This window comes from Anomaloglossus baeobatrachus, chromosome 8 (assembly GCF_048569485.1).
Source record: "Anomaloglossus baeobatrachus isolate aAnoBae1 chromosome 8, aAnoBae1.hap1, whole genome shotgun sequence".
Classification (NCBI taxonomy): Eukaryota; Metazoa; Chordata; class Amphibia; order Anura; family Aromobatidae; genus Anomaloglossus; species Anomaloglossus baeobatrachus.
The window spans coordinates 215167637-215191281 of record NC_134360.1 but is presented as its reverse complement, the minus strand read 5'-3'; the positions used below and the strand labels follow the sequence as shown (position 1 = coordinate 215191281).

At 45.4% G+C, this 23645-nt stretch overlaps 1 protein-coding gene across 3 annotated transcripts in view; it reads left to right on the top strand.

The window, feature by feature from the left end:
* Positions 1-23645, top strand: part of SEC16B (SEC16 homolog B, endoplasmic reticulum export factor) — a 276625-nt gene that overhangs the window by 73108 nt on the left and 179872 nt on the right. For all 3 annotated transcript variants that reach the window (XR_012724949.1, XM_075320161.1, XM_075320162.1), the window contains exons 10-14: positions 5182-5317; positions 7729-7956; positions 11121-11218; positions 11633-11714; positions 22110-22227. Coding sequence is in view for 2 of the 3 variants with exons in the window: in XM_075320161.1 (XP_075176276.1) it covers positions 5182-5317; positions 7729-7956; positions 11121-11218; positions 11633-11714; positions 22110-22227 (662 nt within the window). In the remaining variant the exon portion in view is untranslated. The remainder of the gene's footprint in view (positions 1-5181; positions 5318-7728; positions 7957-11120; positions 11219-11632; positions 11715-22109; positions 22228-23645) is intronic.

The following is a 23645-nucleotide window of genomic DNA, read 5'->3' as shown; positions in this document are numbered from 1 at the left end:
AGTTTCTGATTATCAGCGCAACCATACAGTAATGGAAATGTAGTTCAGACGTAGTCACAGAGAATGAATTATGCAATTTTCCTTAAGTTCATTGAAGTAATAAAAACAGCGTCTCCATGTGTTCTGCTCATTTCATACATTATAGTATCATTATCATCATCTCCTTGTAACAACTATCCGCACGTCTCCGATACTCTGACCATAAAACATTCCTGACAATGAAATTCTGGCATGGAACCAGATCAGTTTTAACACTTATCCTGTAAATAATGAAAACATAAAATAAAATTAGAGACTAAACCAGAACGAATGGGCAAATATGCAAAATGAGATTGCAAATGTTCACTAATTGCATTTATCTCAATAGCAACAAAAACAATGACAGACAAAATAGAATGAAAAGAGCAAAAAAAAAAAGTTACGGTAATTGAGACGTGACAACAACGATAGTATGAGGATGGTAAAATATAAAGAAATGGAGACAATCGTAAGCAATGTGCACCTGATTGTGCACTCCTTTGTTCCTGGTGACGGTGTCAGTGGAAACACCGGGCGGTCACCACAAACACTACCCAGCCAGAATTATAAAAACCTGAAAAAAAACTATTTGCTAGTCTGCTTGAAAGCCCAATTGAAAGAGGTGGTTAGCAGACAATCCAGGGACAGGTATGGGGGGGGGCGCAAAAATCCCCATCTGCACCCTATTTGACGCCCGTGTCCTGCTACCTGAGCTGCACATTGTATATGTAGCGCCCCTGAAGACATCAGGGAGCTACAAGGTTCTGCATCCTCACCAGGATGCAGGGCCTACCCCAGGGACCCAGAATACCAGTGTCGGTCACACACAAACACTTCATAAAGTCCCAGTTTTTTCCCGACGGTCCCTCATGGAGTGGTACAGGGCTGGGGTTGGACCAATGAATGACCACCTAGAGGTGGAGCCGCTCCAGTCCACTGGTTGACCAGGTGGGAGGGGCAGATAGGGACAGACAGTCAGTCTGAGAAGTGAGTCGGAGGAGACTGTGAAGTGAGACGGGAGGAGACGCACTGACTTGCAGTGAACAGTAGCCTGGAGTACAGGACTGTAGGTCAGGCAGAAGCTCCAGGCAGGCCTGATAACACCTGCACAGCGAGGGGACCATCAAGGACCTCGCTGACCTTAAAAATCCGAGACTCAGAAGCAAAGGGAGAACCAGGGACAGGACTAGAGACTCCAACCCCACAGGGTTCACACTACCATCATATGGACTGCAGTGGAAAACCACCGGACGGGGACCCCCAGTTGCTATATGCCACGGGGACCCACCAACCAAAGACAGGTGCAGGGGAAGAAGGCACCAGATTACTAAACAGGCACTGGAACAAAGGGGACCTGAAGGTGAAACCAGCCAGCCTCGAGTGACCAGTTACCACCAGACAGTGAGTAAAGAACCAATTGCACTGAACTCCTTGTGTGAACTACCTTCTTCTGACACCCGTCACATCACCTACCCTCTGGGGCCCAGACCTGCTTGTGGAGGGCCTAACATCCAGGCTGCCATTAACACCAGCCCCAGTAGCGGACATTGTGCAGCTGCGGCTCTATCTACATAGCCGCAACACTGCAAATGGCATCACGTGTGAACACTATTCTAATCCCCCGTAAATATATCCCCTTTATAAAAAGGGCCCAGGGCACGGAATCGGGCAACGGCCACCGAAGTGACATTCCCCAGATATACACCGCCCGGGACTGAGTACCCCATATCCCTGGGCGACACATATAGTTTTGCATATTACCTCGGTATACTTTAGGATTTCCACCCTATGCTTAGACCCTGACTGCTCTCACGTATTTGAAACCCTGGATTCTGGCATCACTATCCTTGACTATGAATTTGTATCAGATTTTGACCCTGTCCTTGACTCTTTGGTTTTTATTGTGTTGCTTGTATTTTTCACTTAGCCCCCTTCACCAGCCAGCAACTTCTCCAAAAATGCAACTTAGGGGACCCTGTAGCAAAATCCAAGTCCTTATATAGAGGTTTATTATATGCAAGTCAAAGGAACATAAGGGGTCTTGGGTCCAACGTTGGCATGGTCAAGGGCTCAGTGTACCACAATGTCCTCCGAATTTGTACTTTGGGGACTTTGACCACTTTTTATATACAGCGCATGTTTGACTAGCAAGTATTGTCTGAACTCAGTCCACGTCTGCACACACACTGACTCTGCCTGAGCCCTCTGTGTGCACACACTGTTAAGGCTGCTTTACACGCAGCGACATCGCTAGCGATGTCGCTAGCGATTGCATTCGCCCCCGTCGTGTGTGCGTCATGGACAAATCGCTGCCCGTGGCGGACAATTTCGGTACTGCGCGTCACACGCACATACCTCACTAACGACGTCGCTGTGGCCGGCGAACAAACTCTTTTCTAAGGGGGAGGTTCGTTCGGCGTCACAGCGACGTCACACAGCGGCCCACCAATAGAAGCGGAGGGGCGGAGAGCAGCCGCATTAACGACACTTCCACCTCGTTGCCGGAGGACGCAGGAACGCTGCTGTTTGTCGTTCCTGGGTTGTCACACGTAGCGATGTGTGCTGCCTCAGGAATGACGAACAACCTGCGTCCTAGAAGATCAACGACATTTGGGAAAGGAACGACGTGTCAGCGATCAACGATATTTGAGGTAAGTGAGATCCTTAGCAGTCGTTCGTAACTGTCACACGCAACGTCCGTTGCTAACGATTCCGGATGTGCGTCACGATTTCCGTGACCCCAGCGATATCTCGTTAGCGATGTTGTTGCGCGTAACGGGGCCTTTAGTCTGGGTGCGCACAGTGTGGACGGGTGCACTTTCTTCCCTGCCTTCTCTCTGAAGCTGCTTTCCAGCTACAATACCAGATATATTACTGTAGCGAATAGTGGCCACAGAGAGGAGCCAGAGAAGAGAACGCGCCCACCCACACTATATGCAGACTCATATTGTATGTGCTTGGCAGGCTCACACAGTGTCAGTGTACATGTGCAGACATGCAGGCGGAGTACAGACAGTACTCACTTTGCACTAGCTAGTTCTGCCAATCAGAAGCGAGGGAATTCTCAAAAATGCAAATTGAGGGAGCGGCAGCTGCACTGAGCACCCATGCCTCTTCTTGTGCTTTTGACTTTAAAGTGATTTTCTCAGGCACTGAGATACGGTATGTACAGTGCTAGTATGACTGTACTGTTTATTATGCATTTTGGGTTTGGCAGACTACTTATAAGGGTTTGTGCACATGCTGGAGATTTGGTGCAGAACTTTTCTGTATCAAATCTGCACCTTTTGGCAAAAAGCGCACAAAAAACTGCATGCATTTTTGGTGCGTTTTCGTGCAATGTGTTTTTTTTTTAGTGAAGTCAATGGCTGAAGGGCTAAAAAACTCAGTAAAAAATGCACCAACAATTGATATGCTATAGATTATTTTCTGCACCAAATCTCCAAGGATAAAAGCAACATGTGCACAGGACTTCACTTTGCTGGAATAAGGACAGACAATCAGATTTGGGCCACAATCTGCATCAATTCTGCACCAAATCTGCATAAAAAATGCACCATGCACACATAGCCTTAGGGGTACTTTGCATGTTGCGACATCGCTACTGCGATATCGTCGGGGTCAAATTGAAAGTGACGCACATCCGGCGCCGGTAACGACGTCGCAACGTGTAAAACCTAGATGCGCCGATAAATGATCGCAAAAGTGTCGTAAATCGGTGATCTGTGTAGTGTCGAACATTTTTATAATGTCGCACCAATAGGAGATACGATGTTGTTCCTCGTTCCTGCGGCACCACACATCGCTGTGTGTGAAGCCGCAGGAGCGAGGAAAATCTCCTTACCTGCGTCCACCGGCTATGCAGAAGGAAGGAGGTGGGCGGGATGTTTACATCCCGCTCATCTCCGCCCCTCCGCTTCTATTGGCCGCCTGCCGTGTGACGTCGCTGTGACGCCGCACGACCCGTCCCCTTAGGAAGGAGGCGGGTTGCCGGCCAGAGCAACGTCGCAGGGCAGGTACAGTAAGTGCGTGTGAAGCTGCCGTAGCGATAACGTTCGCTACGGCAGCTATCACAAGATATCGCATGTGCGACGGGGGCGGGTACTATCGCGCTCGGCATCGCTACCATCGGCCGGTGATGTCGCAGCGTGCAAAATACCCCTTAGTCCAGATACGTGAAATGAATTCATATATGAATATAATAATATATATTGAATATATAATAATGAATATCTGAATTCAGTTTCTTTTATGTCCCTAATAAATAGGACATAGCATTATGTCTAGTGTAATGTTCCAGACTTGGTGAGATGTGATCTATGGCATTCTCTCTTCCACGTTCCCCGCTCTACTCTGTGTCTATATAAATTGCAGAGGTCTGTATCCTCTTAGTGTGGATCTGTCATCAGATACACACTGCATACACTGGTGCATAGATCTCTGAAAAGGATGGTGTACTTACTTTGAAAATCCATGTCATAATGTCTGTGTAATCAATTAATGATTACCATCCTTATGTGAGTACAGCCTAAAACAAGTTATCAATCCCACCCAGCCGAACTGACAGCTGCGGCTTATACCGAGCATTGTGAGATCTCATCAGGGAGGAGGGACCCTGAGGAGCTATCAATCAGGCTAGAAACGCAGACTGAATTTAAAGTATTACACCATCATTCTAATATGAATTTTTAACAGTAACTGCACCTGCCTCATCAAGTCTAAGAGGTCTATTTATTAATGTATACACTTTATTTTGTGACAGATCCGCTTTAAACATCTATTTACTGTTAGTATAAAACTCAGCATTTTTATTTCTAAATGTCTAGTCCTGTAATATTATATTCTTTTCTATAAATTATTAAACAAAAGAAATAAAAAGATAGAAGTCTTCTTCACCCGGAATCTTATAAAAGTACTGGAGATGTGCATTAAAAAATAATGATATACTATTCATTGTGCCCTCAAACCGAGATCCAAAGCCCTGTAAATAAAATATTTTGGCCCGAAACGCGTCTCTATAATGTATAGTTGTTGTCTTAGACTATTTTTAATTTTTTAATCAAATGGGAACACTTTTTTTCCTTTTTTTTCCCATATAAATCCACTTAATTAACAGCCATAGGTATGCGCCGGACTAATATCTCTCTTCTTGGCATCCTACAGGGAGGATTTACATAAAGTAGATGTAATGAACTATTGCCAGCAGAACGTGAGCCAGTGCCTGCGCGCGCAGGGTGCAAGGAGCCGCGACAACTCTCTGCTATGGCAGGTGCTGCTGCAGATGTGTCGGCAGAATGGGGTATGTGGAACACAACATTGCAAATCTGCCTTCCATTAGCAGCGAACAAATGTCACTTTGCAACATCCATGGAGTGCTGTTTCAATATACATTTATAGCACGGTCGATCATATATTATGTAAATATGGTTTTCCGTAATTAACATTATGCAGATTGCTTTTATGCATGCGGTTTTCAGCCAAGAGTCCTGGTTTGTGGTAATTAATGGCTTTGTTTGTATGATAGTGTTGAAGGGACTGGGAGGATTTAACCGACCATCGGCAGTTTTTAGTTAATATTTAAAGGATCTGGTGGCTCGTGGATTTCCAGCACCTGTACTCGGGAATTCGACTTAAAAACTTTAGAAACTTTATCTATTTCTACTGGAGAATATATAAAAAAATGTAAAGGAAGGCAAGTCTGGGGGAACTTGCTACAATTGAGAGTATTTATAGGCATTAGAGGGATTGACCTGTTAAAAAAATAGTTTTCCAGGAATTGCAGCTGTAAAAAGTAGCAAATAAGTGGATCCAGCGCAGGAGGAGAAGGCACCAATCCACCAGCAATAGAGCTACTGCTGTCTGTGATTGGCTGCGGCGGTCAGGTGACTTGAGTAGCGCATGATGGGATGTTTTTCTAATAATGCGCTGCTCAAGTCACCTGACTGCTGCAGCCAATCACAGGCAGCAGCAGTCCTGACGCTGGTAGAACTGCGATGCCTCCTCTTCCTGTGTCAGCGCAGTTGACACAGGGAAGAGTGCAGGTAGGCCAAGTGAGTTCAAGTGTCCAAGTGAGTGAAGGTGGCCAAGTGAGTACATGTTGGCCAAGTAAGTATAGGTGGCCAAGTGAGTGCAGGTAGGCCAAATGAGTGCCCTTGGCCAAGTGAGTGCAGGTAGGCCAAGTGAGTGCAGATGGCCAAGTGAGTGCAGATGGCCAAGTGAGTGCAGGTGGCCAAGTGAGTGCAGGTGGCCAAGTGAGTGAAGGTGGCCAAGTGAGTGCAGGTAGGCCAGTAAGTGCAGGTAAGCCAAGTGAGTACAGATTGCCAATTGAGTGCAGGTAGGCCAAGTGAGTGCAGGTAGGCTACGTGAGTGCAGGTGTCCAAGTCAGTGCAGGTGGCCAAGTGAGTTCAGGTAGGCTAAGTGAGTGCAAGTAGGCTAAGTGAGTGCAGATGGCCAAGTGAGTGTAGGTGGCCAAGTGAGTGAAGGTGGCCAAGTGAGTGCAGGTAGGCCAGTGAGTGCAGGTAAGCCAAGTGAGTACAGATTGCCAATTGAGTGCAGGTAGGCCAAGTGAGTGCAGGTGGCCAAGTGCGTGCAGGTGGCCAAGTGAGTGCAGGTAGGCCAGGTGAGTACAGGTTGCCAATTCAGTGCAGGTAGGCCAAGTGAGTGCAAGTGGCCAAGTGAGTGCAGGTGGCCAAGTGAGTGCAGGTGGCCAAGTGAGTGCAGGTAGACCAAGTGAGTTAAGGTAGGCTAAGTGAGTGCAGGTGGCTAAGTGAGTGAAGGTAGGCCAAGTGAGTGCAGGTAGGTCAAGTGAGTGCAGGTAGGCCAAGTGAGTGCAGATAGGCCAAGTGAGTGCAGGTGGCTAAGAGAGTGCTGGTAGGCACAGTCTGTGTAATTTTTCCTCCTCCTGCCTTGCCTCCTTTTCTTTATTTCAATTTTTGTGTGCCACCTCCAATGCCGATGTTGACGGCAGGTGCTTATTGCTAGTGTGATGTTGTCTTCAATAATATGACGCCGGGATCAGCGCATGAGCGTACTGAGATCTCTGGCGCCATTTTACTGAAGACATGCACTGATAGAAAAATAAATCAGTCTGCACATGCTCTGCCGCTGCTCATATTCGTCTCCACATTGTCTTAAAATAAATAGGGTCGGAGATCGCGGTACGTGCCAATTCCGATGCCATTTTATTGAAGGCAACGTCACACAACATCAAACATACACAATGGATCCACATCTAGGTAATTTTTTTGTGAAAGAGAGCAACCCAATAGTCCCTGGGTTCTGTTAGGCATGAGTCATCAATGGGATAGTGTTGTTGGCTTTTACGTCCTGCTGATTCTTCCCTTCAGGTGGATTATTCCTCCATCGAAAGATATGTAGTTTGGCCAAGTCTAGTTGGCCTTGACCTCTCAAATGTATCTTTACGGGAAGACTTGAGAAAGAATGCTGACGGCTGAACAAGCACCAAAAAGCTTGTTATTGTGTATGGCTGGCATAAACTTTTTGGTATCTTATAAGCACTTTCTCGTGTAAATTGCTTTTGTTTCCGTACGCTGTAAATTAGGAAAAACATCCCTACTAAAAGGCAACCAAAATGTTAGCAGCTGGGTTTGGGAGGTGCACAGACGGGATAGAAATATCCTTGCTTATTTATAGTCACAGATTTATTTTATCTATGACTTTGTTTTTTTCCCATGATCATTCTTTCTTTAGTGTATTACTGGGACTGACCTGGCTGATCTATTACTCCAAGACTGTAAACGGGAGAGATACCGAAAAGAGCAAGAGCACAGCGAGCTCATCTCTCTGGCTGATGAACCACCTCTCATTCCTAATGGCGCACAAATGGATCTTCTAACCGGAGAGGTTCCATCCAATGCTGAAACAACGGCGCAGGCCGTGGAAAAATTCACAAAGTTGCTCTACTTTGGTCGAAAAAAAGCAAGTCGTCCACCTTAAATTGACAACATTGTGCTCTCTTTAAGTCTCTCCTAATACTTTAGTCTTTTTGAGGACCACAGTCGGCTTTATAAACCAATTTACTTCTGTTCTTGGCTGCGTTCTAATTCATGAATCAAGCTTACCTTCTTAGATAATATCCTGGCATATGACTTTTTACCTGAGGTTGTTCCTTTCGTATACGTTAAACCTTTTCCTCATTGATGACCTTAAGTTGGGTTATCTGGTACTAAATGTTGTTCACTTTTATCTGCTCGGAGGACAGAGGTTAGATTAACTCCTAAGTCTTGAAGTCATTGTAAGGATTTGCCTAGCGCTGCTCATACACATAGAGTAAAAGTTGGCCACAGTTGCTAATTTTGACCATTTTGCCTGATCAGTTATATACTATAACTAGCTGTAGTACCCGACATTGCCCAGGATAGTAACTAATTGTTTCTGTGGATCTCTCCCTCTCTCCGACTCTCCTTTTCTCCCTCTCTGTCTGAATATCTCCCTCTCTGTGTGTCTCTGTGTTTGTCTATTTGTGTCTCTGTCTGTGTGTGTGTCTCTGTGTATCTGCGTGTATCCGTCTCTGTGTGTGTCTTTCTCTATGTGTGTCTCTGTGTGTCTCTGTCTCTGTTTGTCTCTACGTTTGTCTATTTGTGTCTCTGTCTGTGTCTCTATGTCTCTGTCCCTGTCCCTGTGTGTCTCTTTCTCTCTTTGTGTGTTTCTGTCTCTGTGTCTGTGTTTCTCTGTGTGTCTCTATCTCTGTGTGTGTCTGTCTCTGTGTGTGTCTGTCTCTGTGTGTGTCTGTGTCTGTCCGTGTGTCTCTGTGTGTCTCTGTCTGTGTGTCTCTTTCTCTGTGTGTCTCTGTGTTTGTCTATTTGTGTCTCTGTGTGTGTCTGTGTATCTGTCTCTGTGTGTCTCTGTGTCTGATTCTGTGTCTCTGTCTGTGTTTCTGTGTGTCTCTGTGTCTGTGTGTCTCTGTGTGTCTGTCTATGTGTGTCTGTCTCTATGTGTGTCTGTTTCTGTGTGTGTCTGTCTCTACTAAAATCATATTACCTCATTGCCTATAGCAACCAGTCACAGCTCCTATTAATGACCTGTAGCTCTCAGCTCTATTCACTTTAATGTAATCAGGTTTTTTTGGTAAATAACTGTAAAGCGCGGTGTTAAATTTTCTCCTCAAAACATAGTCTATGACATTTCCTGAGTCAAATGAGGTGGCTTTGCAAAATTTCATGATTGTAAATGCGATGGTGCAAATTCCTTTAGTGGACACACAAACACACACATACTCAGCTTTATATATTAGTTCAATAAGTGGACTATTTTTTCTAAAAAGTTGACCGGTCAAGTTGAATTTGTATTTTTTTGTTGCACACACTACACAATGTTTGGCACAATCGGAGGACTGATCCATTTCCACCTTGCACAGACCTTCTCTGTTTCTTTTTTAACACCATCTACTTGATCTGCCACTTTTGGCTGCCATATCTCTGGCTGGATTGATCCTATGAATGCTCCAACAGACAGGTCTATGTGTATGGGCGGCTGATTTCACATTATCCTTACTTTGCTATTCTGTGCTTTTCAGGGTTCCTGCTCCACCTCCCTATTATGGCCTCTGATTTCTCTCTGCGGCTGAGAAGACTCTGATAATCTTTGCATCTTGCTCTCTGCCATCCAATCTTCAATTGGAGACACGTGTATAAACCTTTGATTTTTAACTCTTTACACATTGTAATTTGCAGGGTCAGTTATCTTAATTTGACTTTTTGACATAAAAGGCGCTGTCCACACATCTTTCTCTTCTCTCTCTCCTCTCTCTCTCCTCTCTCTCTCTTCTCTCTCTGTCCTCTCTCTCTCTCTCCTCTCTCTCTCTCTGTCCTCTCTCTCTCTCTGTCCTCTCTTTCTCTCTCCTCTCTCTCTCCTCTCTCTCTCTCTCCTCTCTCTCTCTCTCTGTCCTCTCTTTCTCTCTCCTCTCTCTCTCTCCTCTCTCTCTGTCCTCTCTCTCTCCTCTCTCTCTGTCCTCTCTCTTCTCTCTCTCCTCTCTCTCTCTCCTCTCTCTCTGTCCTCTCTCTCTCCTCTCTCCCTCTCTGTCCTCTCCCTCTCCTCTCTATCTGTCCTCTCTCTGTCCTCTCTCTGTCCTCTCTCTCTCCTCTCTCTCTCCTCTCTCTTCTTCTCTTCTCTCTCTGTCCTCTCTCTTCCCTCTCTGTCTCTCTCTCCTCTCTCTCCCTTCTCTCTCTCCTCTTTCTCTCTCTCTCTCTCTTTCTCTCTCCTCTCTCTTCTCTCTCTGTCCTCTCTCTTCCCTCTCTGTCTCTCTCTCCTCTCTCTCCCTTCTCTCTCTCTCCTCTCTCTGTCCTCTCTCTCTCTTTTCTCCCTCTCTGTCCTCTCTCTCTCTCCTCTCTCTCTGTCCTCTCTCTTCCCTCTCTGTCTCTCTCTCCTCTCTCTCCCTTCTCTCTCTCTCCTCTCTCTGTCCTCTCTCTCTCTTTTCTCCCTCTCTGTCCTCTCTCTCTCTCCTCTCTCTCTGTCCTCTCTCTTCCCTCTCTGTCTCTCTCTCCTCTCTCTCCCTTCTCTCTCTCTCCTCTCTCTGTCCTCTCTCTCTCTTTTCTCCCTCTCTGTCCTCTCTCTCTCTCCTCTCTCTCTGTCCTCTCTCTTCCCTCTCTGTCTCTCTCTCCTCTCTCTCCCTTCTCTCTCTCTCCTCTCTCTGTCCTCTCTCTCTCTTTTCTCCCTCTCTGTCCTCTCTCTCTCTCCTCTCTCTCTGTCCTCTCTCTTCCCTCTCTGTCTCTCTCTCCTCTCTTTCCCTTCTCTCTCTGTCCTCTCTCTCTCTCCTCTCTCTTTCCTCTCTCTCTTCTCTCTTTGTCCTCTCTCTCCCCTATATATATATACACACACAAATATATTTTAGATATAGCAGTACCATAAATATAATCTATACTGTTATTCCAAACCCTCAAACTCAATTTTTTCTTTAAATGCTAATTTTGCCCTTGGCTTTTATAACATTTCATAATTGCACAGATATATAGAATCTATGAACCTTAAGAGTTAGGTTTATTACGTCTCCCACTCAACTCTTCTTTATACCTTTTTATTCTACCTTTGCATTTCTTGAATTATTTTGCATTTTCTTTGCTAATATGTCACTTGTTATTGTCAAGGAGGCCATTGATTGGGCAATGAAGAGTCATCTTTGGGGGCACGCTTTGTTTCTCGCCAGCAAGATGGATTCGAGGACCTACAGCTGGGTAATGGCGAGGTAAATGCACTTTTGTCTGATCTGCTATCATCCTTATCTTCCTAACAGCCACAGACAGGAAAGTGTTATTATGAGTTGTAATTTAATAGCGGCAACAGGGGAAGGGATTAGGTTGTCCTGCGGAGAGGATAGTAGGAAATTCTTATAATTAGAGAAGAGATGAAGCGGGCGGTAAGACTAGCGATTACTTGCAAAGAATCTAGTTGGAGGAGGTCGCTCATTACTTGTAGGAATGTAATTGATTGGGCGACGACTGTACAGAAAATTATTGAATAAACATTACATTCCGGGTGGGGAATTGATCACACATTACTTGCGGATGGAACGAGCCGCACAGCGAGCATCTGTCATCCCATTTCCTTCCCAGTAAGGTTACTAATTTAGTATCAATGATGGTTTTGTTGCCATTTTCAGGTTTACTAGCACTTTGGCTGTCAATGACCCATTACAATCCCTGTTTCAGCTAATGGCTGGTCGCATACCGCAAGCTGCAACCGTAAGTTAGATTTTCTTCTTCTTAGTAATCACTACCTTGCAATATAAAGCTGATCTGCCATGGGTTGTACTGCCGTATATATCCATCATCCTGGGAATAAAATTGGCCCATAATGTGGGGAGATAATAACAGCTCTAACACAAAAAGTAATTTTCTGACATTAAAAAAAAATTGCGCAATAATCAAGATCCGGCACGAGGATGTGCAGATGTGTGATCAACAGTTGTGTCGAATATCTCCTCATTCTAAGGGCTCGCTCACCCGATCGTAGAAATCGGACGAGTGCAAGCCATTAAATAAAAGGATTGCACTCGGACCAATGGTATTCAATGAGGCAGTGCAGATCTGCGATTTTTTTCTCAACCATATTCGGCATGAGAAAAAAATTGCAGCATTCTGCGATTTGGCTAAGAAATTAGGACAGTGCAAGAAAAAAAAATCAGATGTCTTATGGACCATTGCTATGCTTTCCGGGTGAGTAGAGATGTTAGTGAACCCATTGGGCCACAACACACAGAAAACCAACAGGGGATTGACTATGGACCTAAGCCTGGTCTTCTCCAGAGCCCCTAATGGTGAGGGTGTTACGCTGAAGCTTAAGGTCTGGGTGTTACTCAGGAAGACTGGTGCTGCGTCGGTTGACCCCAGGGGTACAGGAGCGACAGTCTCTGGAGATAGGTTACAGCAGCAGCAGGTGTCGAGATTCCGCCCGGGACGAATGGATGATACAGCAGCTGTGAGCGACGTGGATACTTGAGCAGGTGGGTATCGTGTAAGCCAGCTGGCGTGGATGGTAGTAGCAGCAGTAGAACAGAAAGGTAGCACAGCACTGAAATATAAACAAGTGTCAGCGGCAGCAGACAGCATAGTATCAGCAGCAGCGCTAAGGACCCTCACAACTAGCAATGACTAAACTCATTGCCCAGGCGCCTCCCATAGGGCAGAGGTGCCTTAAGTACCTGCAACCTTCCAGCTGACCTGGGAGGCACTTCTGGGTTAGGAGGACGCTGGCCCTTTAAGAAAGGTGACATGGCCATGGGCGTGCCCTAGGCCAGAAGCCTGCAAGGTGTACAGACACTCCAAGAGGCAGCAGCATGGGACGAGGACAGGACCGCCACAAAAGGACGCATCGACAGATAAGGAAACAGTCGTCTTTGCCGGGGAGAGGGGACAGGAAAGTGCGAGGATGCGTTACAACCATTAGTATCCCATCCAATTTTTATGGCTACATTACAATTTTGTAAAATTGGAAACTATAAATTATTAATAACTGCAGAGTATAACATTGGATTGTGCACGGACAACACACTGATAACAAGTGAGAAAAACTCGTCTTACTTTTCTGGGACCTAGTTTTTATACACAGCGCGTGACTCCAACCTAATTGTATAAGTAAGTCATATATTTTGCATACAAATCAAATTCACCTGGATCTAAATATTTCATGATTGGATGTGCACAAATCCAGCAAAATGGCAGAAAAATAACTACCGTGTTACTGATTTTTTTTATAGAGCTGGGAAATGCTTAAAGAAATAATACAAGTTTATATTTATTTGTCCTGCAGCCAGAGTTTCCCACCGGGCCCTTCATTCCCCCCCCTCCCATCACTCTGTCTGTTCTTTCTATCTACCAAAACTAGGCCTTATGCAATAACATGGTGCATGATGCATATTGATCTAAAACTCAAATAATTTTTAGCCTTGGTGTCCCGTGGGTATTTCTATTCAATGTAAAGAAAGGGAAAGAAGTCCATAAATTATGTCCAAATTGTCTCTCCAGTAAAGGAGACAAACTCTAGCGCAGCGCCACCTATTGGAAGTAGCGATCTTAAAAGTCTCAAGTGGATTTTTAACAATCCTTTGCAATATGACTCAGGATATATAAGCCAGATCAGAATCCCAATTTGCAGACACGGTGTTTCGGGGTGCTTGCCTTTCGTCAGTGCAAAGTATGGGGTGTCTGATCTGGCTCATGAGAAAACTATGTGGGGACCACGGGGGAACACTATTCTCCTTAAGGAGACTTTGCAAGCCAGTCTGGCTGCCAAGTAAGGGGACTTATAGCTGCCACGCCCCTCTGGGAAATATTAAACACATAAATTATGTGTAATAATGAGAAATGACACAGGGAAAAAGTATTGAACACATAACAAAACAGAGATTCAAAAAGCCATGGAAACTCATGACACCAGCTGAAATCTGTCCTAATTAGAAAGCTATCAGCTGGTTCAATTGATGGCCTATAAAAAAGTGTCTTATTACCAAGGGGCTACACAAGAAACATCTCATGATGGGTAATACGAGTGAGCTGTCTCAAGACCTTTGCAACATTATTGCTGCAAAACAAATTGATGGCATTGGTTAGAGAAGAATTTATAAACTAGTTAATTTTCCAGTGAGCACTGCTGGGGCCATAATCCAGAAGTGGAAAGAACATAATTTCATCATAAACTGACCATACCCAGGTGCTCCCCGCAAGACTTCAGGCAGAGCAGTAAAAATATTTATCAGAAGAGTTGTCCAAGAGCCAAGGATCACCCGTGGAGAGCTACAGAAAGAGCTGGGATCAGCAGGAACAATTACTTCAAAGAAAACAATAAGTAATGCACTCCCCCTCCATGACCTGTATGCACGCTCACAACACAAGACTTCATGGCTGAACAATCAAGAACCTATAAAGTTTGCTCAACAACATTTAGAGAAGCCTGTGAAATCCTGGGAGAACATAGTCTGGTCAGATGAGAGCAAAATTGATCTTTTTGGATGCCAAATACACACCATGTTTGGAGGCGCAATGGCACTGCAAATCACTCCCCAAAACCCATGCCAACAGTGAAGTTTACAGATGGGAGCATCATGGTGTGGGATGTTTTTTAGCATACAGCACTGGCAAACTTCATATAATTGAAGGCGGGATAAATGGGCGAATGTACCGAGACTTTGTTAATAAAAATCTGCTACCATCTACGGGAGGAGGAACATGAAACAAGGGTGGACATTTCAGCAAGACAATGATCCCAAACACACAGCCAAGGAGACTCTTAATTAGTTTCAGATAAACAAAATAAATCTAATGGCCCAGGCGATCACCTGACCTGAATGCAGCAGAAAATTTATGGAAGGAACTAAATCTCAATAGAAGAAGCCCATGAGACCTTCAGGATGTCAAAAGTGTTTGTGTGAAAGAATGGGCCAAAACACACCTGTGTAATGCATGTGACTTGTTCCTCCATACAGGAGGCGTCTTGAAGTTGTCAGCACCAATAAAGACTTTTGTACAAAGTATTAAATGCGTGTCAATAACTGTGGTCCTGGTCAGGACTTTTTCTTTGTGTCATTTCTCATTATTACACATCACTAAATGTATGGGCTTCAATGGCTTAATTTCTATAAGTGATGGGCGAGCATCCTGGTACTCAGGTGCCATGCTTGATTACTCACCCCGCATGTTTCTCAGCAGATTTTCAGCCACTGATAACCTGAGAATCACGGTAATGACGTAGCTATATTGGTTACTGGCTTTACTGTGATTGGCTGGCCGCTTAGCACCGATATAAGATTCAGTGACGCCATGCCTAGCCCATAGTACTTGGAAATAGTGTTGTGAGAGTTTCTGCTGGAGAAAGAACAGTGTGTCATAGCGTTAAGCCTCGGTTCCACTTGCGTATTGCACGGACGAGTGCAGTCTGATAAAACATCGGCTTGCACTCGCACCAGTGCAAAACTATGGGGCAGTGTCCATCTGCGATTTATTTCTCATGCCATATCGGCATAATAAATTAATCGAAGCACGCTGTGTTTGGCAGCGATTCTTGAATCACACACCCCCATACAAGTCTATAGGTGGATGTGAAACATCGCACTGCACTTGGATGACATCCAACTGCAGTACGATGTACTCAGAGACAAGCCACGAAAGAGAGGGAGAAAGTGCTTCCCGCCTCTCCTCCACAGCTGTGATCCGATCGCAAGATTGGAACACAGTCGCATGACCCTTGGCTCACACTCGCAGCAGAGGCTCATTAGCATATCGCTTCCGATGCTCTCGAATCGGGAGCAATGCACAAGTGGAACCAAGGCCTTATAGTAACATCTGTTGCAAAATTAAACCAACAGTCCTTTTCAGGGCTAATTCAAATAGATTCTATAATAATACCGCAATTAGTGTAGGGCTAGCTGCTAGAGTAGGGATACTGTATTAGAGGCATTTAGGCAGGGTTCATTGTGTAAAGGCCCCGTTACACGCAACAACATCCCTAACGTGATGTCGTTGGGGGTCACGGAATTCGTGCCGCACATCCGTCCTCGTTAGCGACGTCGTTGCGTGTGACACGTACAAACAACCGCTAACGATCAAAAATACTCACCTTATCGTTGATAGTTGACACGTCGTTCTAATCCCAAATATCATTGATGGTGCTGGATGCAGGTTGTTTGTTGTTCCTGAGGTAGCACACATCGCTACGTGTTACACCCCAGGAACGCCGAACAACACCTTACCTGCGTCCTCCGGGAACGAGTTGGGCGTCACTTTCTTTCGGCTGCTCTCCACCCCTCCGCTTCTATTGGACGGCTGCCATGTGACCTCCTTAGAAAGGAGGCGGTTTGCCGGCCACAGCGACGTCGCTAAACAGGTAAGTCCGTGTGACGGGGACTAACAATATTATGCGCCACTGGCAGCGATTTGCCCGTGACGCACAAACGACAGGGGCGGGTGTTTTCACGAGCGACATCGCTAGCGATGTCGCTGCGTGTAAAGCAGCCTTTACAGTCCTTGGTACTACCATGTAGCACCAACAGTCCCTTTCAGGGCTAAATCAAATAGATTCTATTCTGTAATAATACCGCTCTAAGGCCTGAGTCACACTTGCGAGTGCCTTGCGTGTAACTCGCGCGAGTCTCTCATTGAATCATCCGGCATGGACTCGCACTCTTCTGACAGGAGCGGGTCGGTTGCATGTATGTCTATGCAGCTGAGATGCTCCTGTCCTGAGAGTGTGAGTCCATGCCGGGTGATTCAATGAGAGACTCGCGAGGCACTCGCAAGTGTGACTCTGGCCTTAGCTGCAGTTAGTGCAGAGTTAGCTGCTGGAGTAGGGATAGCATATTAGAGGCATCTAATCAGGGATTATTGCCTTGCAGTCCTTGGTGCTGCCATGTCAAATCAAATCTCCTTTCAGGGCCAATTTAAATAGATTCTATTCTTTAATAATATCGCTCTTAGCTGCTTACATAATTTAAAAAACATCCCGTTGTATACCTGAGCTGGAAGCTGTCCCCTTTTGAGAAGAATTACTGAATCATTAGGAAAGAGTACTTGGTGATTAAATGGGCACTAGATGCCCTAAGATACTATTTGTTAGGATGGAAGTTTTGGTTGGTATCTGACCATACCCCACTCAGATGGGTACGGAAGAAGGAAGGGAATAATTCCACAGTAACTGGGTGGTTCCTGGCATTGCAGGAATTTAGCTTCTAGGTGCACCATAGGCCTGGGAAGCAGCACAGGAACGCGGATGCCCTGTCAGAGGTGCATTGTATGTTGGCAGAGGGGGGCATGTAAGATGGCAGCTGGACAGGCCCTGAATGGGAGGTATGTGTCACTGAGGCGTCAAGCCTTGGTGATGTAGGAACGAGAACAGCAGACTTCGAGAAAAATACCTCAGGCCTGTGTGAACACTACCGTATGCCAAATAGTGCGAATCTCTACTATATAATAGTGTATGATTTTGGTGGATGTGTCCTTCCCATCTTTTTCTCTTGACTTCATATATCATAAAAATGTCTGATTTTGTGATACTCTATCAGGGGACGTTTACTGCTACTTGTGTCTATATGTTGCTACCTAGTGGTTGTAATATGGTTTACAGCCCATCAAAGCTTTTTCTAGCTTGTCATGATAATAATGTTTTAAAGGGAATCTGTCACTAGGTTTTTGCTCCCCCATCTAAGACCAGCAAAATATAGAGACAGAGACCCTGATTCCAGTGATGTGTCACTTACTGAGCTGTTTGCTGTCATTTTGAGAAAATCAATGTTTTCTCCGCTGCAGATCTAAGGGGTACTCTGCACGTTGCGACATTGCTAGCGAAATATCGTCGGGGTCACGGTTGTTGTGACGCACATCCGGCGCCGGTAGCGACATCGCAATATGTAAATCCAAGGAGCGACGATGAACGAGCGTGAAACAGTCAAAGATTGCTGATCTGTGTCACGTTGTTCATTTCCATAATGTCGCTCCTGCTGCATGTACGATGTTGTTTGTCGCTCCAGCTGCGTCACACATCGCTGTGTGGGAAGCCGCTGGAACGACAAACATCTCCTTACCTGCGTCCTGATGGCAATGTGGAAGGAAGGAGGTGGGCGGGATGTTATGTCCTGCTCATCTCCGCCCCTCCGCTTCTATTGGCCGGCCGCTTAGTGACGTCGCGGTGACGCCGAACGCACCTCCCCCATGAAGGAGGGATTGTTCTGCAGTCACCACGACGTCGCCGAGCAGGTATGTGCGTGTGTAGCTGCTGTAGCGATAATGTTCGCTACGGCAGCTATCACACAATATCGCATGTGCGATGGGGGTGGGTGCTATTGTGCTGGACATCGCTAGCCGATGCTAGCAATGTCGCAACGTGCAAAGTACCCCTAAAAGTTATACAAAATGCTGGACTACCTGGCAAGTAGTACTGTAATGATAATCTACTGATGATTAAACAGTGATTTTATTAAAACTGCACTAAGCAGACCTGTAAGTGACACATTGCTGGAATCAGGATCTTTGTTTCTATGTTATATTGCTCTCAGATTAGGGGGCAAAAACCTGGTGACAGATTCCCTTTAAATTTGTCTCTTGAGAGATTGCAGTCCTTACTAAATTGGCGCCCAATGTGGGGAGACACAAGTAAAAAATAAAACTTTTTTTTATTTTGTATGAACAGATGACTAGCAAACCTGTTTTCCTATTCCACATTTGTCCTTCGCGGGATTTCCTTCCACTTGTCCTTTATTTCATCAGTTACTATATGACCTTACAGAGTTATTGCACTTTTTCCCGCTAAGCAGCACAAGCCGGGTATGTTTCTTTTTTCCTTTGTCTTTTACAAGTGTGACCTTCATGGAGAATCACGTTGAAGGACTTAACAAGGACAAATATTCTAAATCATTCGTAGGAACATTTGTATATAAGAAATTATCCTGTTCTCATTTGTAAAATGTTGACTATAGATCACTTTCAAAAATAAAGTTATTTTCATACATAAGAGTTCTGGTCTTAAATAGGGCGAATTAAAGAACAAGTGTGTGCGTGTGCGCCAGGCACCAACATTTTAAAATCCCAAGGTGTCCAAAATGGTCCTTAATTACAGATACTTGGCAGGTTACATGGATAGCACAGTTGGTCCTTAAAATACATTGGAGCACAGATGGTAAACACAGTAGAAGTGAAGCCAAAAGGTTTCCATGGTCATTTGAAAAACAAGCATTGCTTAAGTATCCTCAGAAAACAAAAAAGTCACTTTTATTAAGTAGAAATCAGAAGAAGAGAATCTTTACCCTTGTAATGAAATATGGGTCCATTGGGACCCAATATCATTTTAAAATTCCCCTTTGTATGTAGTGTACCAATATCGACAATAGAAATTAAAGGTCATCTTACCCTAATTTTAAGGGGCACTTTGCACACTACGACATCGCAAGCCGATGCTTGCGATGCCAAGCGCGATAGTCCCCGCCCCGTCGCAGCTGCGATATCATGGTGATAGCTGGCGTAGCGAACATTATCGCTACGCCAGCTTCACATGCACTCACTTCCCCTGCGACCCACCTCCTTATTAAGGGGGCGGGTCGTGCGGCGTCATAGCGACATCACACGGCAGGCGGCCAATAGAAGCGGAGGGGCGGAGATGAGCGGGACGTAAACATCCCGCCCACCTTCTTCCTTCCGCATAGCTGGCGTGAGCCGCAGGTAGGAGATGTTCCTCGCTCCTGCGGCTTCACACACAGCGATGTGTGATGCCGCTGGAACGAGGAACAACATCGTAACATCGGTCTTTCCCAAATCATGGAAATGACCAACCCTACACCGATGATACGATTGCCACGATTTTGCGCTCGTTAATCATATCAAAAAGGTTTTACACACTACGATATCGCCTGCGACGCCGGATGTGTGTCTCCTCTCTGCCAATCCCTTCACTGGCTTCCCATTGCCCAACGACTCCAGTTCAAAACCCTAACCATGACATACAAAGCCATCCACAACCTGTCTCCTCCCTATATCTCTGACCTAGTCTCCCGGTACTTACCTGCACGTAACCTTCGATCCTCACAAGATCTCCTCTCTACTCCCCTCTCATCTCCTCTTCCCACCATCGCATCCAAGATTTCTCCCTTGCCTCCCCCACACTCTGGAATGCTCTGCCTCAACACATCAGACTCTTGCCTACCTTGGCAAGCTTCAAAAGGAACCTGAAGACCCACCTCTTCCGACAAGCCTACAACCTGCCGTAACCCTCAGTCTGATATAGCGGCGCACAATCAACTCTACCCTCACCTACTGTATCCTCACCTATCCCTTGTAGACTGTGAGCCCTCGCAGGCAGGAACCTCTATCCTCCTGTACCTATCTGTATCTTGTATTCTTTATGATTATTGTACTTGTCCCTATTATGTACACCCCTTTCACATGTAAAGCGCCATGGAATTGATGGCGCTATAATAATAAATAATAATAATAATACTTTCAATTTGACCCCACCGACATCTCACCTGCGATGTCGTAGTGTGCAAAGTGCCCCTAAGTTTTTCACTTTATCTGATGGGACAATCCCTGATCCAGGAGCGTACCACCAATGGCGGCAGACCACGTGCCCGTTATGGCGCACCGCCACTGAGTCCCCCCCCACCTGGCACAGCACTTTCAACTGCTTTGGCATTGCGGATGCCGATACAATTGAAAGCAATGATGAGAGCTCCACTCCTTCCATCATAATTCTCCCGCTTTGTCTGCGCTCTGATGTCTCAGCGCCCCGGGTGCAAGGACTTCACTACTGCAATGAGATGTCCAGAGCTGCAGACTGGAGCAGCAGGAAAAAGATGAGAGGTGAGTAATTTGTGAGTACACTGGTGGAGGACTATGGGATGCATTATAATATATGAAGGACTATGGGGGTATGTTATACAATTGGGATGACTATAGACATGGATTATAATATAGTGTATCCACCCATATCCTGTCCACCGCCATTAACTTGAGAACGGCGGCAGCTATAGGAATAGAAGTGGTCTCTAGGTATAGTAAAGTATCTATGTACTATGCAATGAAACCACCTATAGCGCCACCTGGTGGAAAACAACGGAGTTAGCATTTTTATTTCGAAAACAGAACGAGATAGAGAAAAAAAGTGAATTACAAAGTTGTAGGGCATCATCAATTCAATACGAATCGAAACTTTGCATACAGAAATGCTATGATTAGAACGTGTAAAACTCACAAGGCTGCGGACACGAAGCGATATCTCATAGAGACCTTCCTACAAATCATTGGGTATGGTGGCTGCATGGCGTGGCCTCCATGCTCACCTGACCTGACCCCATTGTATTTCTTTCTGTGAGGTCACATTGAACAGCAGGTGTATGCAACCCCTCCACCAACATTGCAGGACCTACGACGACGTATCACAGATGCTTGTGCACACGAGTCACCTACCATATTGCACAACGTGCAGCAAGATACAGTATGCTGTTCAGAGTCCACATGTGCATTGCAGCTGACGGGGGCCACTTTGAGCATCAAAGTTAAGTGAGCGCCATATGTGTGATCAGCATTCAATGTTTTGGGGGGTAATGGGTTTCATATCATAGCATTTCTGTATGCAAGGTGTCGATTTGCATTGAATTGATGATGCCCTACAACTTTGTATTTCACTTTTTTTCTCTATCTCGTTCCGTTTTCAAGATAAAAATGCTAACTCCGTTGTTATCCACCAGGTGGCGCTATAGGTGGTTTCATTGCGTAGCTCATGGCTACTTTACTATACCTAGACACCACTTCTATGCCTATAGCTGCCGGTGTTCTCAAGTTAATGGCGGTGGACAGGATATGGGTGGACACACTGTATATGGAGGACTAAGTGAGTGCATTATGATATATTGAGCTTACAAGCACTAATCATATGATAGTGAGGTCATTGTGGGGTATCCCACAATTTTGTGCCTCCATTGACTTATGCTCTCTGGGCAACTGTCCCTACAGAATGCGGTTAACCATGGCTGGCCGACTTAGACTTAGATGTAAACAATAGACGTTCTGGCAAGAACCAATATTTGTAGAGAGTGCCATATCTATCATTTATGTTTTCCACAATCTTTGATTATAACTTCATATTTTTCTGTAAAACAGTTCAGTGGGGATAAAAAGTGGGGAGATTGGAGACCTCATTTGGCTGTGATGCTATCCAACCCAATGTCAGATCCAGAGATGAACCAACGGGCTATTACTGCCATGGGGGACAATCTAGGTAAGTTATATTCACATTACCCTAACTTTTGTATTGATGTGTGTAATGAGCATGTGCAAAAATTATTATTATAGAGAGCCTGGTGTGAGTGGGATTAATTTTCTGAGCCCTGCTACATCTAAAAACTCATATTGTGTCACAACTGCTGCACTCAGTAAGCTAAATGATAGATTGTTGGAATCGGGGTCCCTATGTCTAAGTCATGGATTACTGGAATGATGTGCTGTGCTCTGATGAGATCGAAAAACTCATTTGGTTCAGTTGGTGTCAAGAGTGTGTGGCAGCAACCAGGTGAAGAGTTCAAAGACAAGTGTGTCCTACCTACAGTCGAGCATGGTGGTGGGAGTGTCCTGGTTTGAGGCTGCATAAGTGCTGCCAGCTGTGGGGAGCTACAGTTCATCGAGGGAACCATGAATGCCTACATGTACTGTGACTTACTAGAGCAGAGCATGATCACCTCCCTTTGTATTCCAATATGATAATGACCTCAAACACCTCCAAGACGACCACTGCCTTGCTAAAGTAACTGGGGGTAAACATGCTGGACTGGCTAAGCGTCTCCAGACCTAAACCCTATTGAGCATCTGTGGGGCCTCCTCAAATGCAAAGTTGAGGAGCACAAGGTCTGTAACATCCACCAGCTTGATGATGTCGTCATGGTGGATGGAAGAGGATCCAGAGGCTCCAGTGACGTTCTAGTGAACTCCAAGCCCAAGAGAGTTAAGGCAGTGCTGGAAAATAATGGTGATCACACAAAATGTTGACACTTTGAGCACAATTTGGCCATTTTCACTAAGGGATGTACTCACTTTTGTTGCCAGTGGTTTAGACATTAATGGCTGTGTGCTGAGTTATTTAGAGGGCACCAAATATACCCTGTTATACAAGCCGTACACCGACTACTGTACATTGTATCACAGGGTCAGATCTTCAGTGTTATCACTTGAAAAGATATAACAAAGTATTTACAAAAATGTGAGGGGTGTACTTACTTTTGTGATATACTATACACTGAAATACAGCCTGTATGATTCATTCCCTCCCAGGCAGAGTCTACTATCAGTCTACACTGTGGTGCAGGAGACCATTGGTGATCTGTCCTCCTTGAAAACTGGGGTGATCTTTTTCCTCACCTACAAAAAGGACTAAAACAGTTTTCTTTAATACTTTAAGGGGTACTTTACACGTTGCGACATCGCTAGCATCGGCTAGCGATGTCCAGCGCGATTGTACCCACCCCCGTCGCACATGCGATATCTTGTGATTGCTGCTGTAGCGAACATTATCGCTACGGCAGCATCACACGCACATACCTGGTCGGCGACGTCGCGGTGACCGCCGAACAATCCCTCCTTCAAGGGGGAGGTGCGTTTGGCGTCACCACGACGTCACTAATCGGCCGGCCAATAGAAGCGGAG